The sequence below is a fragment of the Phyllostomus hastatus genome, unplaced genomic scaffold, assembly GCF_019186645.2.
Source record: "Phyllostomus hastatus isolate PE091 unplaced genomic scaffold, TTU_PhHast_1.1 phas_contig_209, whole genome shotgun sequence".
Lineage (NCBI taxonomy): Eukaryota > Metazoa > Chordata > Mammalia > Chiroptera > Phyllostomidae > Phyllostomus > Phyllostomus hastatus.
Genome location: NW_025333735.1, coordinates 18,104,279 through 18,117,655, shown reverse-complemented (window position 1 = coordinate 18,117,655; position 13,377 = coordinate 18,104,279). Strand labels below are relative to the sequence as shown.

Here is a 13,377-nt window from a genome sequence, read left to right as displayed (position 1 = left end):
TTGCGGCAGGGGTTGGAGATAGGAGGGCCATTTAATTTTCATTATAAATTTCCTTTAAACTTTTTTTTTTAGTTTTTTAATTCAATTTTTAATTTTTTTTTCTATTTTTTTTTATTTTAATCATTGTTCAAGTACATTTTTCTCCCTTTTACTCCCATTCCAGCCCACCCACCCAACCCTCCCCACTTCCCTCTCATTACCACCCTCCCCTTAGTTTTTCTCCATGTGTCCTTTAAATTTATTCCTGTTCCTTTAAACTTTTAAAATTTCTTTAAAAACTGTGTGCATGCTTTTTTTCAAAGATAACTGGTAAATTAGAAAATTTAAAACATTTAGCTTCAACATGGCATCTGCGACGAAGGCCTTGAGGCAGCCTCAGAACCCAGGTCACGTGACCCTTACGGTGAGCAAACTGGTGTTAAAGGCCCAAACTGCTCTCCTGGTGATAGGCCAAGGCAGACATCAGAACCACAACAGTCCTTCAACTCCAACAATAGGTTTTCTGTTTTCAGGCCTTATGTGCCCTTCCCATCTTAGATGTAGCTAAAAAAATCATGTGTCTTAAAGCTCTGGAGGAAAAAGCCACATCATGAAGGGGATCACCAGAATATTGTAAAGGCTTAAAATAGTGTCCACGAGGTACCTGAGCCAATAGCTCTCTAAGAGGCCTTGTCCCAGGACTTGTCTGCCAGAGCACCTACTTCATAAAAGCTCAGAGGAACGGCCTCTATCAGTACTGCCAAAGCTTTCAAGAAGGCAGAGTGAACACCTCACCTTGTGATAAGGAGCCATTTCCACACCCCATGTCCTCTCTCACATCTGTGATAGTAGCACTGGGAGCTTGCTTCCCAGAGCTTCCCAGAGCCGCCAGCCACGTTCCAAGCCACTCCCCCATGCCAGGGACAGCCTGGACAGCGATTGGGAAGAGTAGGCTCCCAAGAGAGGCACATGCACATACCCTCTAGCTTGTGGGCCCTTTGTGGAAGGCTGTCCTGAGACGGCACCATCATTCACTTTTTGGAAACTTATGCTTGAGGAAAGGCAAAGGACATCAGAGCCAATCCGGACCAAATCACTCTTGCACCATTTGATGTTGATGGGCGAGGGAATCCAAGCCCAGAGAGGTTGTTTTCCCGAGCTGTAAGGTGTCAGAGTTGGAACTAGTCCTGAGGATTCACCCTGTCCCAAGGCTATTTTTTATTAACCTATGCCTGCCTCCCTTAAAACATGGTCCCCGCTCACAGGTGGCTTATGGACACATTTAAAAAGTGTGTCATTACACAGCACCGTGTGACAAGAACCTAACGGGCAGTTGCTTTGCTGTAGTTTTCAGCAGAGGGAACAGTCACTAGGGGCTTCAGGAACGAGGAAGGTGGCAAGCAGGGGATGGTGCAGCAAACAGAAGTGGGTAGAAGCTGGCAGTGGGAGAAAAGTATGGTGGCACAGAGAAAAAAGTGTGTTAAGACCAGGATGGTGTGCCTGAAATAATTTCTGAACAAAAACATGAGTGGAGGAAGGTTCAGGAACCTGATTGTCAAGGTAAGGGCTAAAAACTTGACTGCTTATGTAAGCCTCAGATCTTAAAGGCAGGGGAGCTTTGCCTTTGTAAGATCAGTCAGTATGAAAGATAGTTTCCAGGATGTGAGGAGAGTCCAAGAAAGCAAAGAAATGTTAATCAAGTGCTTGGACTTGGGCTCAGGAATCAGCATCAGGTTTGGAAAGCAGGGGTGACCTTGAAGAGTTGGTAATCGTGAGAAAATAAGCAAGAGGAATAACATAAAATTAGATAGAGGGGGGAAAAGGATGCAAGTTTTCTTCCAAAAAAGGTATTCTAGAGGGGTCTTTCTTAAGAACAGAACTGATGAAATTACCCAAAAACTTTTCAGTAGTTGTATGAAAACCCAAACTGCTTAGGATCCTTTAAAAACCCCTTCATCATGTGACTTCCTGCTGTGTCTGAAGCCTCAGTTTCCCTGACATAAGAACTACCAGTTTCCAGAACAGACCAGTTTTTCTTGTCCACAACCTCCTATATGAAAAAAGACTATACTTCTCAGGATTCAGCTCTAGCGTGACCCTTTTACAGCCTTCTCTACCCACCTCCCCCGGGGAGAAGCTCAGCCCTCCTTTTGCACCAGGTGTGTCCTCCCTCCTAGATGAAAGGCAGCTAGCACAGTTTGACTCACCAGAAACAGTCTGGTTGAAGGTTGAGCAGGGTAGTGAATCACCACTCACTGGCCAGGTTTGAGAGGACTCCATGGCTCCTGCTTGTCTGCCTCCCAGACAATGTTAACTGCTTCTCTTACCTCGCAGAGTCAAGGGACCAGCCTGTGAGGCCCTCTGGAACCCTGAAGTCAGTCATCAAGGATACTCACTTAACAGCCATATGAGCTTCTTCCTCCTCTTTCTTAGGAGAAGATGCAGCTGCCCTTGGACAGGATCCTAACAGACTGGCCCACTCCAAAAGAACCTGAGCCCCTGGTCATCAGCGAAGTCCTTCACCAAGTGACCCCAGCCTTCAGATGTCTTGTTCGCCCCAAATGGCCAGAAAAGGGAAGAGGAGTCCAAGGTCACTATACCTCTGAGGAAGACACAGGGTACAGTGCTTCAGGCTCACCACCTCCAAGAGCTCTCACAGCAGAGACAGGACAGCTAGTGGATCTGTACAAGGTGCTGGGTAGCAGGGACCCTGACTCAAAGCCAGGAAACCTAGCAAGCCCCTCGCCAGTCCTCCCAGTGGACTACCTTCCCACCCACGAGGGCTACTTACCCTCCAACGTAGATTATATCCCTTCACAAGAGGCTCCTGTAACTGAGCCTCCAGAAGAACTGGAGCCTCAGCGTATCTCCCTTTCTGTTTTTCCCTCAAGCTCCCTTCACCCACTCACCTTCTCCTGTGGAGAGAAGCTGACTTTGGATCGGTTGAAAATGGGGTGTGGCTCCCTCATGCTTTGAGTGAGGGTTGAAACTTGGCAAGTGCTCCCAACCAGCACAGCATGCCCATCTACCCAGCCCTCTGCTCCAGCTGTCAGCTCGTGTGGCTGCTACTATTTGGTCTGTTTGCAGCTAGAGGACAGTCAAGCCAGCTCAGGGTGAATCTTGGGGAACTGAGTTGACTGCAGCCCAGATACCTCATCTGGCCTTCTCCAGAGGCTTCAGATTACATCCTTCACTGTATGGACCTGGAGACTCCAGTCTAAATTCTTGCAGCTTTCTTGGCTATGGTGGCTGGAAAAGGGGAGCGTGGAAACCAAAATGCTTACTAGCGATGTTGTTTATAAAGCAGCTACTACATACCAGGTCTTAGGGTGAGATCAGTCCTGTCCAATAGGCCTATCTACACTGCTGAATATGCTACACACTAACAAGTGGCTGTTCACACTTTGAAACGTGTCTTGTATGAAGAACTGAATTTGGATTGTAATTGAAAGTCACATGTGGCTAGTGCTACTGTATTAAAGACAGCTACAGATAGATGATGGATACATTAGTGAGAATTACCAGGGAACTTCAAAATACATCATCCTAGTTTTTTACCAACATGAGACCCTGGTGTACAATATAAAAGGACTTCCAAGATGGTGGTGATTGTCCTTATTTATGGAAGCCTAAGAATGTGCCTTCCCCTAGTTTTGCTGGTTTACTTTGCCTTAGCCTTTCAGTGAATCAAGAGCAGCTTGATTGTGGAAAAGCTACTTGCAAACCCACCTTACAATTTTATGCAAGGAGCCACCCCTCTGAAATCAGAGGTCTTGAAAAACAGTGGGCCAAAAGCTCTCTGCCTGCCTTCTTTCTGATGCAGAGGGCGCTGCCCTGAGGACCAGAGCTGTCAGGGTTTAAGACCCAAACTGCCACAGTTGTAAAGTGTCCTTCACTTTCTTTCCTGAAGAAAACCAAGCTGGTCCTTATAGCTCAAACTAAGCCTAGAAGAGTATTATTTCCCCCAGCACAACTTGAGATGTGATACATGTTTTACTCCTTTAGAGCTGTGGTCCTGGCCTGTCACCCTCCCCATGCCAGTCACTGTCTGTATCCTGTCCCCTAGAGGCACTTCTGCTAACCTCGTTTCATTGCTAATACCCTTCCCAAGAAACAGCATAAAAGGTCCAAGAACTTTTTTCTTAAATCCCTGTCAGACATGGGGCCTACCTCCTACCCCCATCCCACCCAAACTGGAACTGAGGCAGGTAACCTGCAGAGGCCTAGAAATTGAACTAACCTTGCTCTGGTTGTTCATGTTTGAGTCTTCATCCACGCTTCTTGCCATTCCAGAGTTAACATACTTAGTCCTCCCAGGCTTTTTCTTCTTACATACATGTTTTACTCTAGCTGCCATGCAGCACCCCCCCAACCCCAGCTGCCACCAGTACCTTGCCATCTGAGCTTCAGCACTGGCTGCTCTGCACCCAGGATAGCTTACCTTGTTTGCAATGGGCCACAAGGTCACCTCTTGACAAGGGAAGCCAACTTTTCTTGCAATACCTGTGTTTTGTATCCTTTGCTGTCCTCTTATCACCTAATACCTTAGCCACTCTTCTCTTTCCCACTTGGCCCCAAAGACCAGCTCCAAGTCTTTTTACCCTCATCCTCCACATCCTTTCCCTTAAAAGCAGTCCCTTTTTCCCCCTAAATAAGAAAAAATATATAAAGCTTAATTTTAAAAAGGGAGACCTCCCTGACTCCTCAAGGCTCCTTTTCAAGATGGAGAGGCTTCCTTGGTGCTCCACTAGCACGATGCCCACACCATCTACTTCCTCTACTAAACTGCCAACAACCCCAACAGCAGGAATTATGCAATGTTTCTTCAGCATGGTACCTGATACAGATACCAGCCACCACTTTCTTGCTCCAGTTCCTGAAGCCAGTCCAGCTGTGCATGCTCACTTTTTACTGGGACAACTGAGTTTGCATTTGTTCTTCATTCCCAACCCTCTCCACCCTCACTGTACACTGGCAGCACTGCTACAAGTAGCAATGTTTAAAAATATATTTGAGCAAGACTTTTTGCGGCTTGTCCTACCAGATAAAATGTCCTCTTTCCATAAATGAGAATGGGTAACCTTGTTCTATCCTTACCCCTCATTTTCATATACCTACCCCCTTCCTGCCACACACAAAATTTCAAAACAGGTTGCCTAGTGTACCAGGACTAAGTGGAGCTTATTGATATTCAAGACTCATTCCTCAAGAAAACTAGCAGTGATTTAAATCCTCACCCAATATACTTCCAAAGCCAACCCAGATAGATACCTCTGCTCTGTTCAAACATTAAATTCCTTACTTTTCTGGGACCTAAATATAAAGTCCCAAGTTCATACTTGCTGGATATATGGCAACCTTCCTCATTAATTTTTGTGTACAAATCCGTACTTTGAATTGTTCCTCGAAAAGACCCTCCTTCCCAGAAGCCAGAGATTCTATTTCCTGGGCTTCTGACTTCTTTGTAGACAACAGGAGAGCCAAACTCCTTACCTAGTTCTGGTCTTTTACTGCCTTTCCCCCTCCACCCTGTCCCAATTTCTCAGCTTCCATTAATATCCTACAGCTGCAACTCACCAGCGCGCTGAAGCCTGTGAAAGATGCCAAGCTAGGCATTCTATTCTAGTCAACCTCCCATGTTTGAATGTTTTTTTTGTTTTTTTTTTGAAGCTCCAACTTTTCCTTTCACGTGCTGTAGTTGTCATGTGTTGTAGTTGTCATGTGTCCCGATACCACTGCTCAAGCACTCTAAGAGTCCTGTTTTGCTCTTACTAATCTGCAAGACTCATGGATGTTCACATTATCCCATTTTATAAAGGCTGACTGATAGGTGACTCCTCATACTCTCTAGAATAAGAGATCAGAAAGGTCTCTTCTTCCTCCTAAAAAAAAAAATAGAAACAATTCAATCAATTGGCTAATTGACAACTAAAAGAAACAAGTCAGATCTTCGAATCAGCCTATACGGAAATAAATCTTCAATGAAAAATTTGCAAAACACACACACATCAAGTTAGATAAAAATATTTGCAATACATGCCCAAAGTAACTTAGGGCATTCTCACAGATCAATATGAAAAAAGTCAACATTTCAAAGAATGGACTGAGAAGCACAAAACAGTAAATTTCAATAATAGTGTCACCTCAATAAATTCAGTAAAAAGAAAAAAAATTAAATGCTCAATATTCATGAAGAAAATAATCACCTGTAATCAAAGGAATAAAATTAAACACCACTTTCCATCAATCAAATTAGAGAAATTAAAAAATTACCCAGTATTAATTAGAGATGGTGTTTGCAACCAGGTATGCTAGATGACTCCTTTCTGGAGGCAGTTGGGCAGTACTTTTTAAAATTTCAATAAACTCCACTCCTAGCAATGCAGACTAGAGAACAGTATGAGTTATTACAGCACTGATTAAAACAGGGAGAGGGACCTAAATGCCCTTTAAAAGGAACTTGGTTAATCTATACAACAAAACAGCATCATGCAATCAAAGACTATGAATTTCAGAACACCCCCACCATTATATTATGTTCTGAGTTGAAAAAGAAAAAAGCCACTAAAACTGAAATATGCTGTTGATTTCTATGGTGCATGAATTCCCCCATCCCCCCGCCAAGATGACTGAAACCGGGATGGATCTTAGAGTTCATGAAAAACGCAATATGCAATCTTTCAAAAAGCAGAGCAATATTTGGTACGGAAATGGTCGATTACAAAAGAATGAACAGAATCATATCACTGTCATAAATCAAGCAAACAGGTTTTTGAAATAGACACAAAAACGCTAACAGTGGTTTCCTTTAGCCATAGGTTTTTAAATTGTTTCTACATTTTCATTACAAATATTCCTTATTCTTATAATTGGATAGTCAATACAATATAACCAATTCTTTTCCCCCAAAGGCCTGACACAATAGGTCTAGAGACAAACATGACCAACCACTTTTTTTTAAGGCCATGTCGCTTTCAGGCTCCATCTATCTGACATTTTCACTGGCCTTTATTACTCCTGTCAGTTAGTAGAAAAGGCAAAGGAAGATAAAACACCTAGTGATGGTGGGGTTGGGGGCGTTAGGGTAACAACTGAAGCAATGGATCTCTGAAATACAAAGTTGATATAACAAGCCAAATTCCCATTCAATGTATGCAACACAATGCATTCGATCCTCGGCTTCCTCTCTGGATTGGTTCCAGGACCACCCCTACCTGCAGATGTCAAAATCCTCCGATGCGCAGTCCCTTATATAAAATGGTGGATTTGCACATAATATACACACATCCTTTCAGGTACTTAAAGTCTCTAGATTATACCTAACACAACATAAATAGTTGTAATGTTTAAGGAATGACAAGAAATGGCTTTACCTATTCACAGTAGGTCTAACCACATAGCACATGTCACCAACAATGTAACACCTTTTTTGGATATTTTAATCCTCGGCTGAATCTGTGGATTTAGAACCGTGGATAGAGAAGGCAATGTATTTAGTCCATGTTGATTTTAAGGTACGTAATTCAGTTCTCACCATGACTGGTTTAAGATAGGTGTTATCTCCATTCTAGAGAAAAGGAAACTGAAATACAGGTGAATGGTTAAGTCACACTACTGGTACCTAATACATGACAGTCTGGCTTCAGAGCATAACTTTCAACTATACAAATTCCTTTCAATGCAAATGAGTGCTCTAAAAACTTACATCAATTGGGGTTCTAACTGCAGTTGACTAAAACTGTTGCCATAAAAATCTTTGGAGCTGTTTTTACTAAATAACCAAAACCTGGAATTTCCATGTTTCTCGAGTCCCACCTAGATCATTCTTGGTTCCCAAGAAATCTACCTTTAAAAACTAGGTAAATTTTCAAATGACAATCTGGTACTCCTGGATTTGCTAATTTATCTACCCAGCTAATCTAAATCCTACAAGGCACAGGTAGGCAAAGGAAAAAAAAAAAAAAAAGGCCACAGAAAAGAACACTCCCCCAAAAAGCCCATTATGTTAAGGGAATTGATATATGGAGTATTTAAAGCTATTAAAAAATTAAGTTTTTTAAATAGAAAAGCAAGCAGAGGAACTGTGCTATAACCCCACCTGCTATACCTACTGAATTTTTTCCAACTTGACGGCTATGATTTCCTAAGCAAAAAGAAATTAGGGCTGCATGACTCAATTTTATTGCTTGTATTAATTGTTAAAATATAAATGCCTTGCCTTTACTTTATGGTAAAGGCCACACATTTTGCTAGTGCTCCTTTATTTACAAGTGGTTTTTCAATTGGTTCTGCTTTCAATCACATCTCTAAGAAACATACAAACCTATTACCACTTCTCAATTTCCACAACTGTAAGGAATTATTCCTTAAGAGCCTGGCCTTGCCAATACAAGGTAATTTCAAAACACCTTCTCCGCCTTTGCCAATTTCAGGCATTTTACTACCTATAGGTAATAGAACCCAAGGAAATGTTATAAAAGGTACTATGAGAGTCAGAGCATTAACTATTCTGAAAGGCCTTGAATTTTCACTGGAAAATCAGGCCCACCCACAAGCATGACATTTTCATTACATTTAAAAAGCTACAAAAACATTTTCAAAATACAATGAAAATTAGTAATGAGAAACACTTGTTCTTTACATCGCACTTCACTTGCTGAAATGGCTTATATGTCTCTCTGCACATTAGCTGAGAATGTGGCCTGTGTTAACCGGTTATTTTCCTTGTGCTGTCTAAACCAAGGAGCTGGTAGACCCTCCCCCAGCCCTCATGAATCAAAAAAATTTCAAGGGTGAAAATGGAACACCGCAAGATTTAGAAACAGATATCTCAACTTTATTCCACCACAAAGGGAGTAAAAGACCATCTGCCTTCCTTTCACAACACTGTAGAAATACTTCTTTCCCAATGTTTTTCTCCTCTCATTCTTGTACAACTCCACAGACAGGATTCCTTTGCATTCCTATAAACACTTCCTTTAGTTTACCCTCTCTGGCCTATGGCAGGGTAGCTTTCATTGCAGCTGAGTAGTCAAAAAAACAAAACAAAACAAAACAAAACAAAACAATCACCAAAACCTTGTAGCAAGAATGATAATGCTGAAAAAAAAAAAAAAGAAAATGGGGGGTGGGTATACTATTCTCCCGTAATTTGGGAGGTGCTAGGTGCTAGTTCTATTCCTCAATCAACAGTATAATGGCACTTTAAAAAATAAACTTTATCCATTTTTCCTGAAAAGAATTTCTTTCTCAGATTCTATGTATTTTCACCTAGCATTATGCAGCACCAAAGCACTTCTCTACTTCAGTCAACATTACTTCCAGTTCTACCTTTCGACTCAAGCAGGGACATCAGTCTAATTGTTGAAAACACTTTGATCTAGATTTTGCTAACATCGAGTGACAAACTGCCACTCAATCTTCAAGGGATGCTGTTATGAACAAAATGCAATAGTTTGAACCTGCTAAGTATGTGATTTCTTCCCAATGACTTGAGATCAGTGAACATGCGTCTTAAAAGTAACTATCCAATCCAGTTTTCCCATGCATTCCTCAGAAACTCCTGAGTTTAGCACTTAAGAGAAGCCTTGTACATTTTGTGTAGGTGTACACTTACTCAAATTATCTATCTCTGAAAAGGCGTCTGTCTAGTTTAATTCACCAATTATTAAATCCTAAACATTTTCAGCCATAAAACTGAAGGAAGGAAAGGGGGAATCTACCAATCAACCAACAGTGTTTGATGCGTTTAAGTCAATTCCAAAACAGATCCTGGCAGTCTAAGCACAAAATGTTTAAATGCACTCATCTATCATTGTCCAACTGTGGTTGCCAAACAAAGGAACATTTCACTATGGATTCTGACACCCAAGGTGTGAAACAAAGAATTTCAACATGCAAAGTTCCCCAGATTTCTGACATTCAGCTAATAAAAAAAAAAAAAATAGCCCAATCTGACAAAATTCAAATGTCAAGAACCAAGTTCAGCGGGACCCTTTGGACAGAATCTTCATTTTATGTAGATGAAAACCAATGCCATTTCTTTAAATTAGAAGTAATATTAAGTTCCTAAAATCTGTTAAATCAATCAGCTACAACTGCAATTAAGGTGATATAAACAATAATGCCTAAAAATAAGCCACTTCGCATTTTCCCTACCCAGTTTACCAAATAACAAATATCAAAATCCTGAATATTAATCTTTCACTTTTCACATTTCCATAACAGTAATAGCAGCTATTTAAGGAAGCAAAGCCACAGCAATCAGTTCAGAGCAAATCTCATCACCTGATATGAATCAACTACTTCTAAATAGGTTTCTAAAAACCCATAATGAAATCAAAATTTTCTAATATTTGTTATGACCAGGTATCTTTTGTCTTTTATAACACAAGGCTTAGTACACATAAAGCAGCACCAGAATCTGCCACACCCTCCCAAATAGGCAGCAAAAAGGACAAAGTTGACTGATTTAAAACACTAAATTCCCACATAATTAACACCTGAAACAAACAATTTGGTAAATTATTTTCTAACTTGTGGAGGCAACTTCTCATCTTTTCTTTCCTTCCATTGAGAAGTGAACAATTGACTCCCAGTTACTCAGTACAGAAGTAGTCAATGGCACAAGAGCTAAACTCTGTCCAAATGGATAATCTGCTAACAAAGCTGAGGAATGAGATCCTCGGAACCCATTCATTCCTGTCCCAGTTTAACCTAGGAGTTAATCAACAGCTTACCCATACGAAAGGTCCAGATTCTCATGCAAAAACTATTCACAACAGAAGATTTTAGCACTAAGTGATGAGAAGTGTTAGTGATTCACTAACCATAAATCACTAAACTATAATCACAGCATAAAGCTTACTTTTATTGCAAATTTATACTTTCCTTAACAGTTTTCATGAGAACATATTTAAGTCACAAGCTACATCATCTTTTCTTAAAATAACATGATCTTTACTAGGTGACTACCAGATATTTTGGCCCTTATTCTCAGTATAGAAGAGGCAAAAAATTTGCTTTAAAATACTTCTGATTTTACAACTTCCCATAGGGTAGGATGACTTAATTTGTACCTAAAATAAAACTTTTATTCTAAAAGAACTCCCGTTGACCTAAGAGTAATCGATAGCTTAGATCAGGATTCAGCAAACATTTTCTGTAAAGGGCCATGTTTTAAGCTTGGTGGGCTACATACATCTTTGTAATAGAGTTTTATTTTTAACCCTTTAGAAATCTAGAAGCCATTCTTAGCTCAGGGCCTGTACAAAAACGAGCCACAAGCTGCTGACCCCTAGCTGATACAGTACCTACTTAAATGACGTTCATTTCCACTCTATTACTTTCTCCCGTGGGAACAATCTTGATGGCTTTAGTAATACACCTTCATATCTGAATTACTTTCTGAAATTAAGTTTCTAATCCCTTAAACTACAACCCTTCTTTCATGGTTCTTTAGTGAACCCCTTTCTCAGCCTGAAAGTTATTTCAATCACTTCTCCTATAAACTTCCCACTTTTCTACCTTTAAGATTCTCAATTCGAGAGAACATGTCCAAGGTCAAACCCAGGCTGAGCAAAAAGCAACTGAACCCGAACTCCTGAAAGCAGACACTTAACTCTATACCTCAAAACCTGACAGTTTTGCAAATGACGTTGTTAATTACTTCACTATGTCTGGGGTTTGACTAGAAATCATTTTACTGCCTTGTCACTAGATATACTCTACAAAGCATAATGGTGATCAAGTTCTGGGTTTCTAAAGATAAAGCCCAGATCTGGCTTTTAAGATTCAGACTCCACAAATACTAATTTCATTTACATGTTAATTTCAGCAGAATTACAACTATCTGGGTTAAAGTCTATCTTTTAATCAACTATTTACTTTCTTTAAAAAGAGTTACATGCACCCGAGTGCCTGAGAATAGTTATACCAGTTACTTAAATACAGGGATAAATGTCCAGGTTCTAGCAGTTTCACTTTCCTCCTTAAAATTTTTTTAACCTTTTAATACTTGTTGGCCCAATACATGTAATATTCAGACTTTGTATGCAACTCCCTAATAACATTTTTCTATTTCAGTGTGACCTTCTCTAGCAATTAGAAAAATATCAGAAATGAGTACTTAATGTACTCCCTTCAAACCCATGCCAAAAATTAAGCCCCAAATATGTCAACAACCCTGGAGATGATGTGTCTGTCCTACTTCCACTTTTAAAATAAAAATGAGTAAAGTAACTAGATGTACAGTACCTAATGACACATTTTTAGATCTTTCACAAATCCACACAGGTCTCAAAATAGTTATTTAACTAAAAAGAAACCATATCCCAATCATTTCAATACAAGCTGAAAATATCTTAAATAAATTCTGGCATTATTCCCATTAAGGGATTTTTCTTTAAAGTATTAATAGTGTTTAGCGCCCTCCCCACCCTGAAAACAGTGGCAAGTCATTAACCCCTGCATTCTAAATGTAATCTAAATGTAATCTAAGAGTACTGCTACTTTTAAGATCAGTCCTTGTAATTCATTTTGTAAGAATTCAACTTTCTAACACTAATACTCACTAAAACAGGCATCCTTCCCAAATGACCTTATACAGCATAGTTTAACAAAAACCCACATACACAAAATCTAAGCGTTAGAGAAAAAATGAAATGTGAGCATTACCTTTGGGGTGCACACACACATCAGAAAACACATGACGATAAATGGGCTCCTATTTCACTGTTCTTATGACTTAAGAAGTGAGCATGAAAATAAAATCTTTATTTTCAGTCATTACCCACCAATAAAAGAAAGTTAGGTTCACAGTTTTAGATCTTGACACAAAGTGAACTAGGAGGCAAATTTACATCCACCAGATACAACTAATGGACCAACTTTTTAAAGTTCAAGCTATCTCGAAAGCTTGCAACATATCAGATATTGCTGTGTAGTCTCTAGTGACAGAATGCCAGCAATGGCTGACAGTGAGTGGAACTTGTGAAGTGTTTTTAATAGGTGTTTTCTATATGTTGCTAGAAATTAAGAGGTTTATAAACATATTACACATCCAGAAATGAGTTAAGATATTTAAAAGTCCAAACATACTAACCTATTAGGAGGGGTCAAAAGTCCACATGGATTAAATTAATACTTGCCTCTGGGTAGCAGGTATGTTTGTAAATATAAAATCATATTAGACATTAGCACCAGTACAGAACATGCGCGGCATCGTAAGATCCAAAACACCAACACAAGTTATTTATCATTTAAGATCAATTACCTCCTTCCTAATATATGTCAAACTGGTAGGTAACTAGATTAATAAATCTATTTCAACTGATTAACTTTTGTACTGTACAATTGCTCTTTTAGAAGTATACTGAGAGAACTAATCAGCAAACAGCA

General features: G+C 39.9%; 1 protein-coding gene across 4 annotated transcripts in view; it reads left to right on the top strand.

Annotated features, from left to right (window-relative positions):
• Positions 1-12,592, top strand: part of IL12RB2 (interleukin 12 receptor subunit beta 2) — an 80,581-nt gene extending 67,989 nt beyond the window's left edge. For all 4 annotated transcript variants that reach the window (XM_045835444.1, XM_045835445.1, XM_045835446.1 and 1 more), the window contains one exon: positions 2,413-12,592. In XM_045835444.1, the coding sequence (XP_045691400.1) occupies positions 2,413-2,955 (543 nt within the window). In that variant the 3' untranslated portion in view covers positions 2,956-12,592. The remainder of the gene's footprint in view (positions 1-2,412) is intronic.
• The last annotated feature ends 785 nt before the right edge of the window (positions 12,593-13,377 follow it).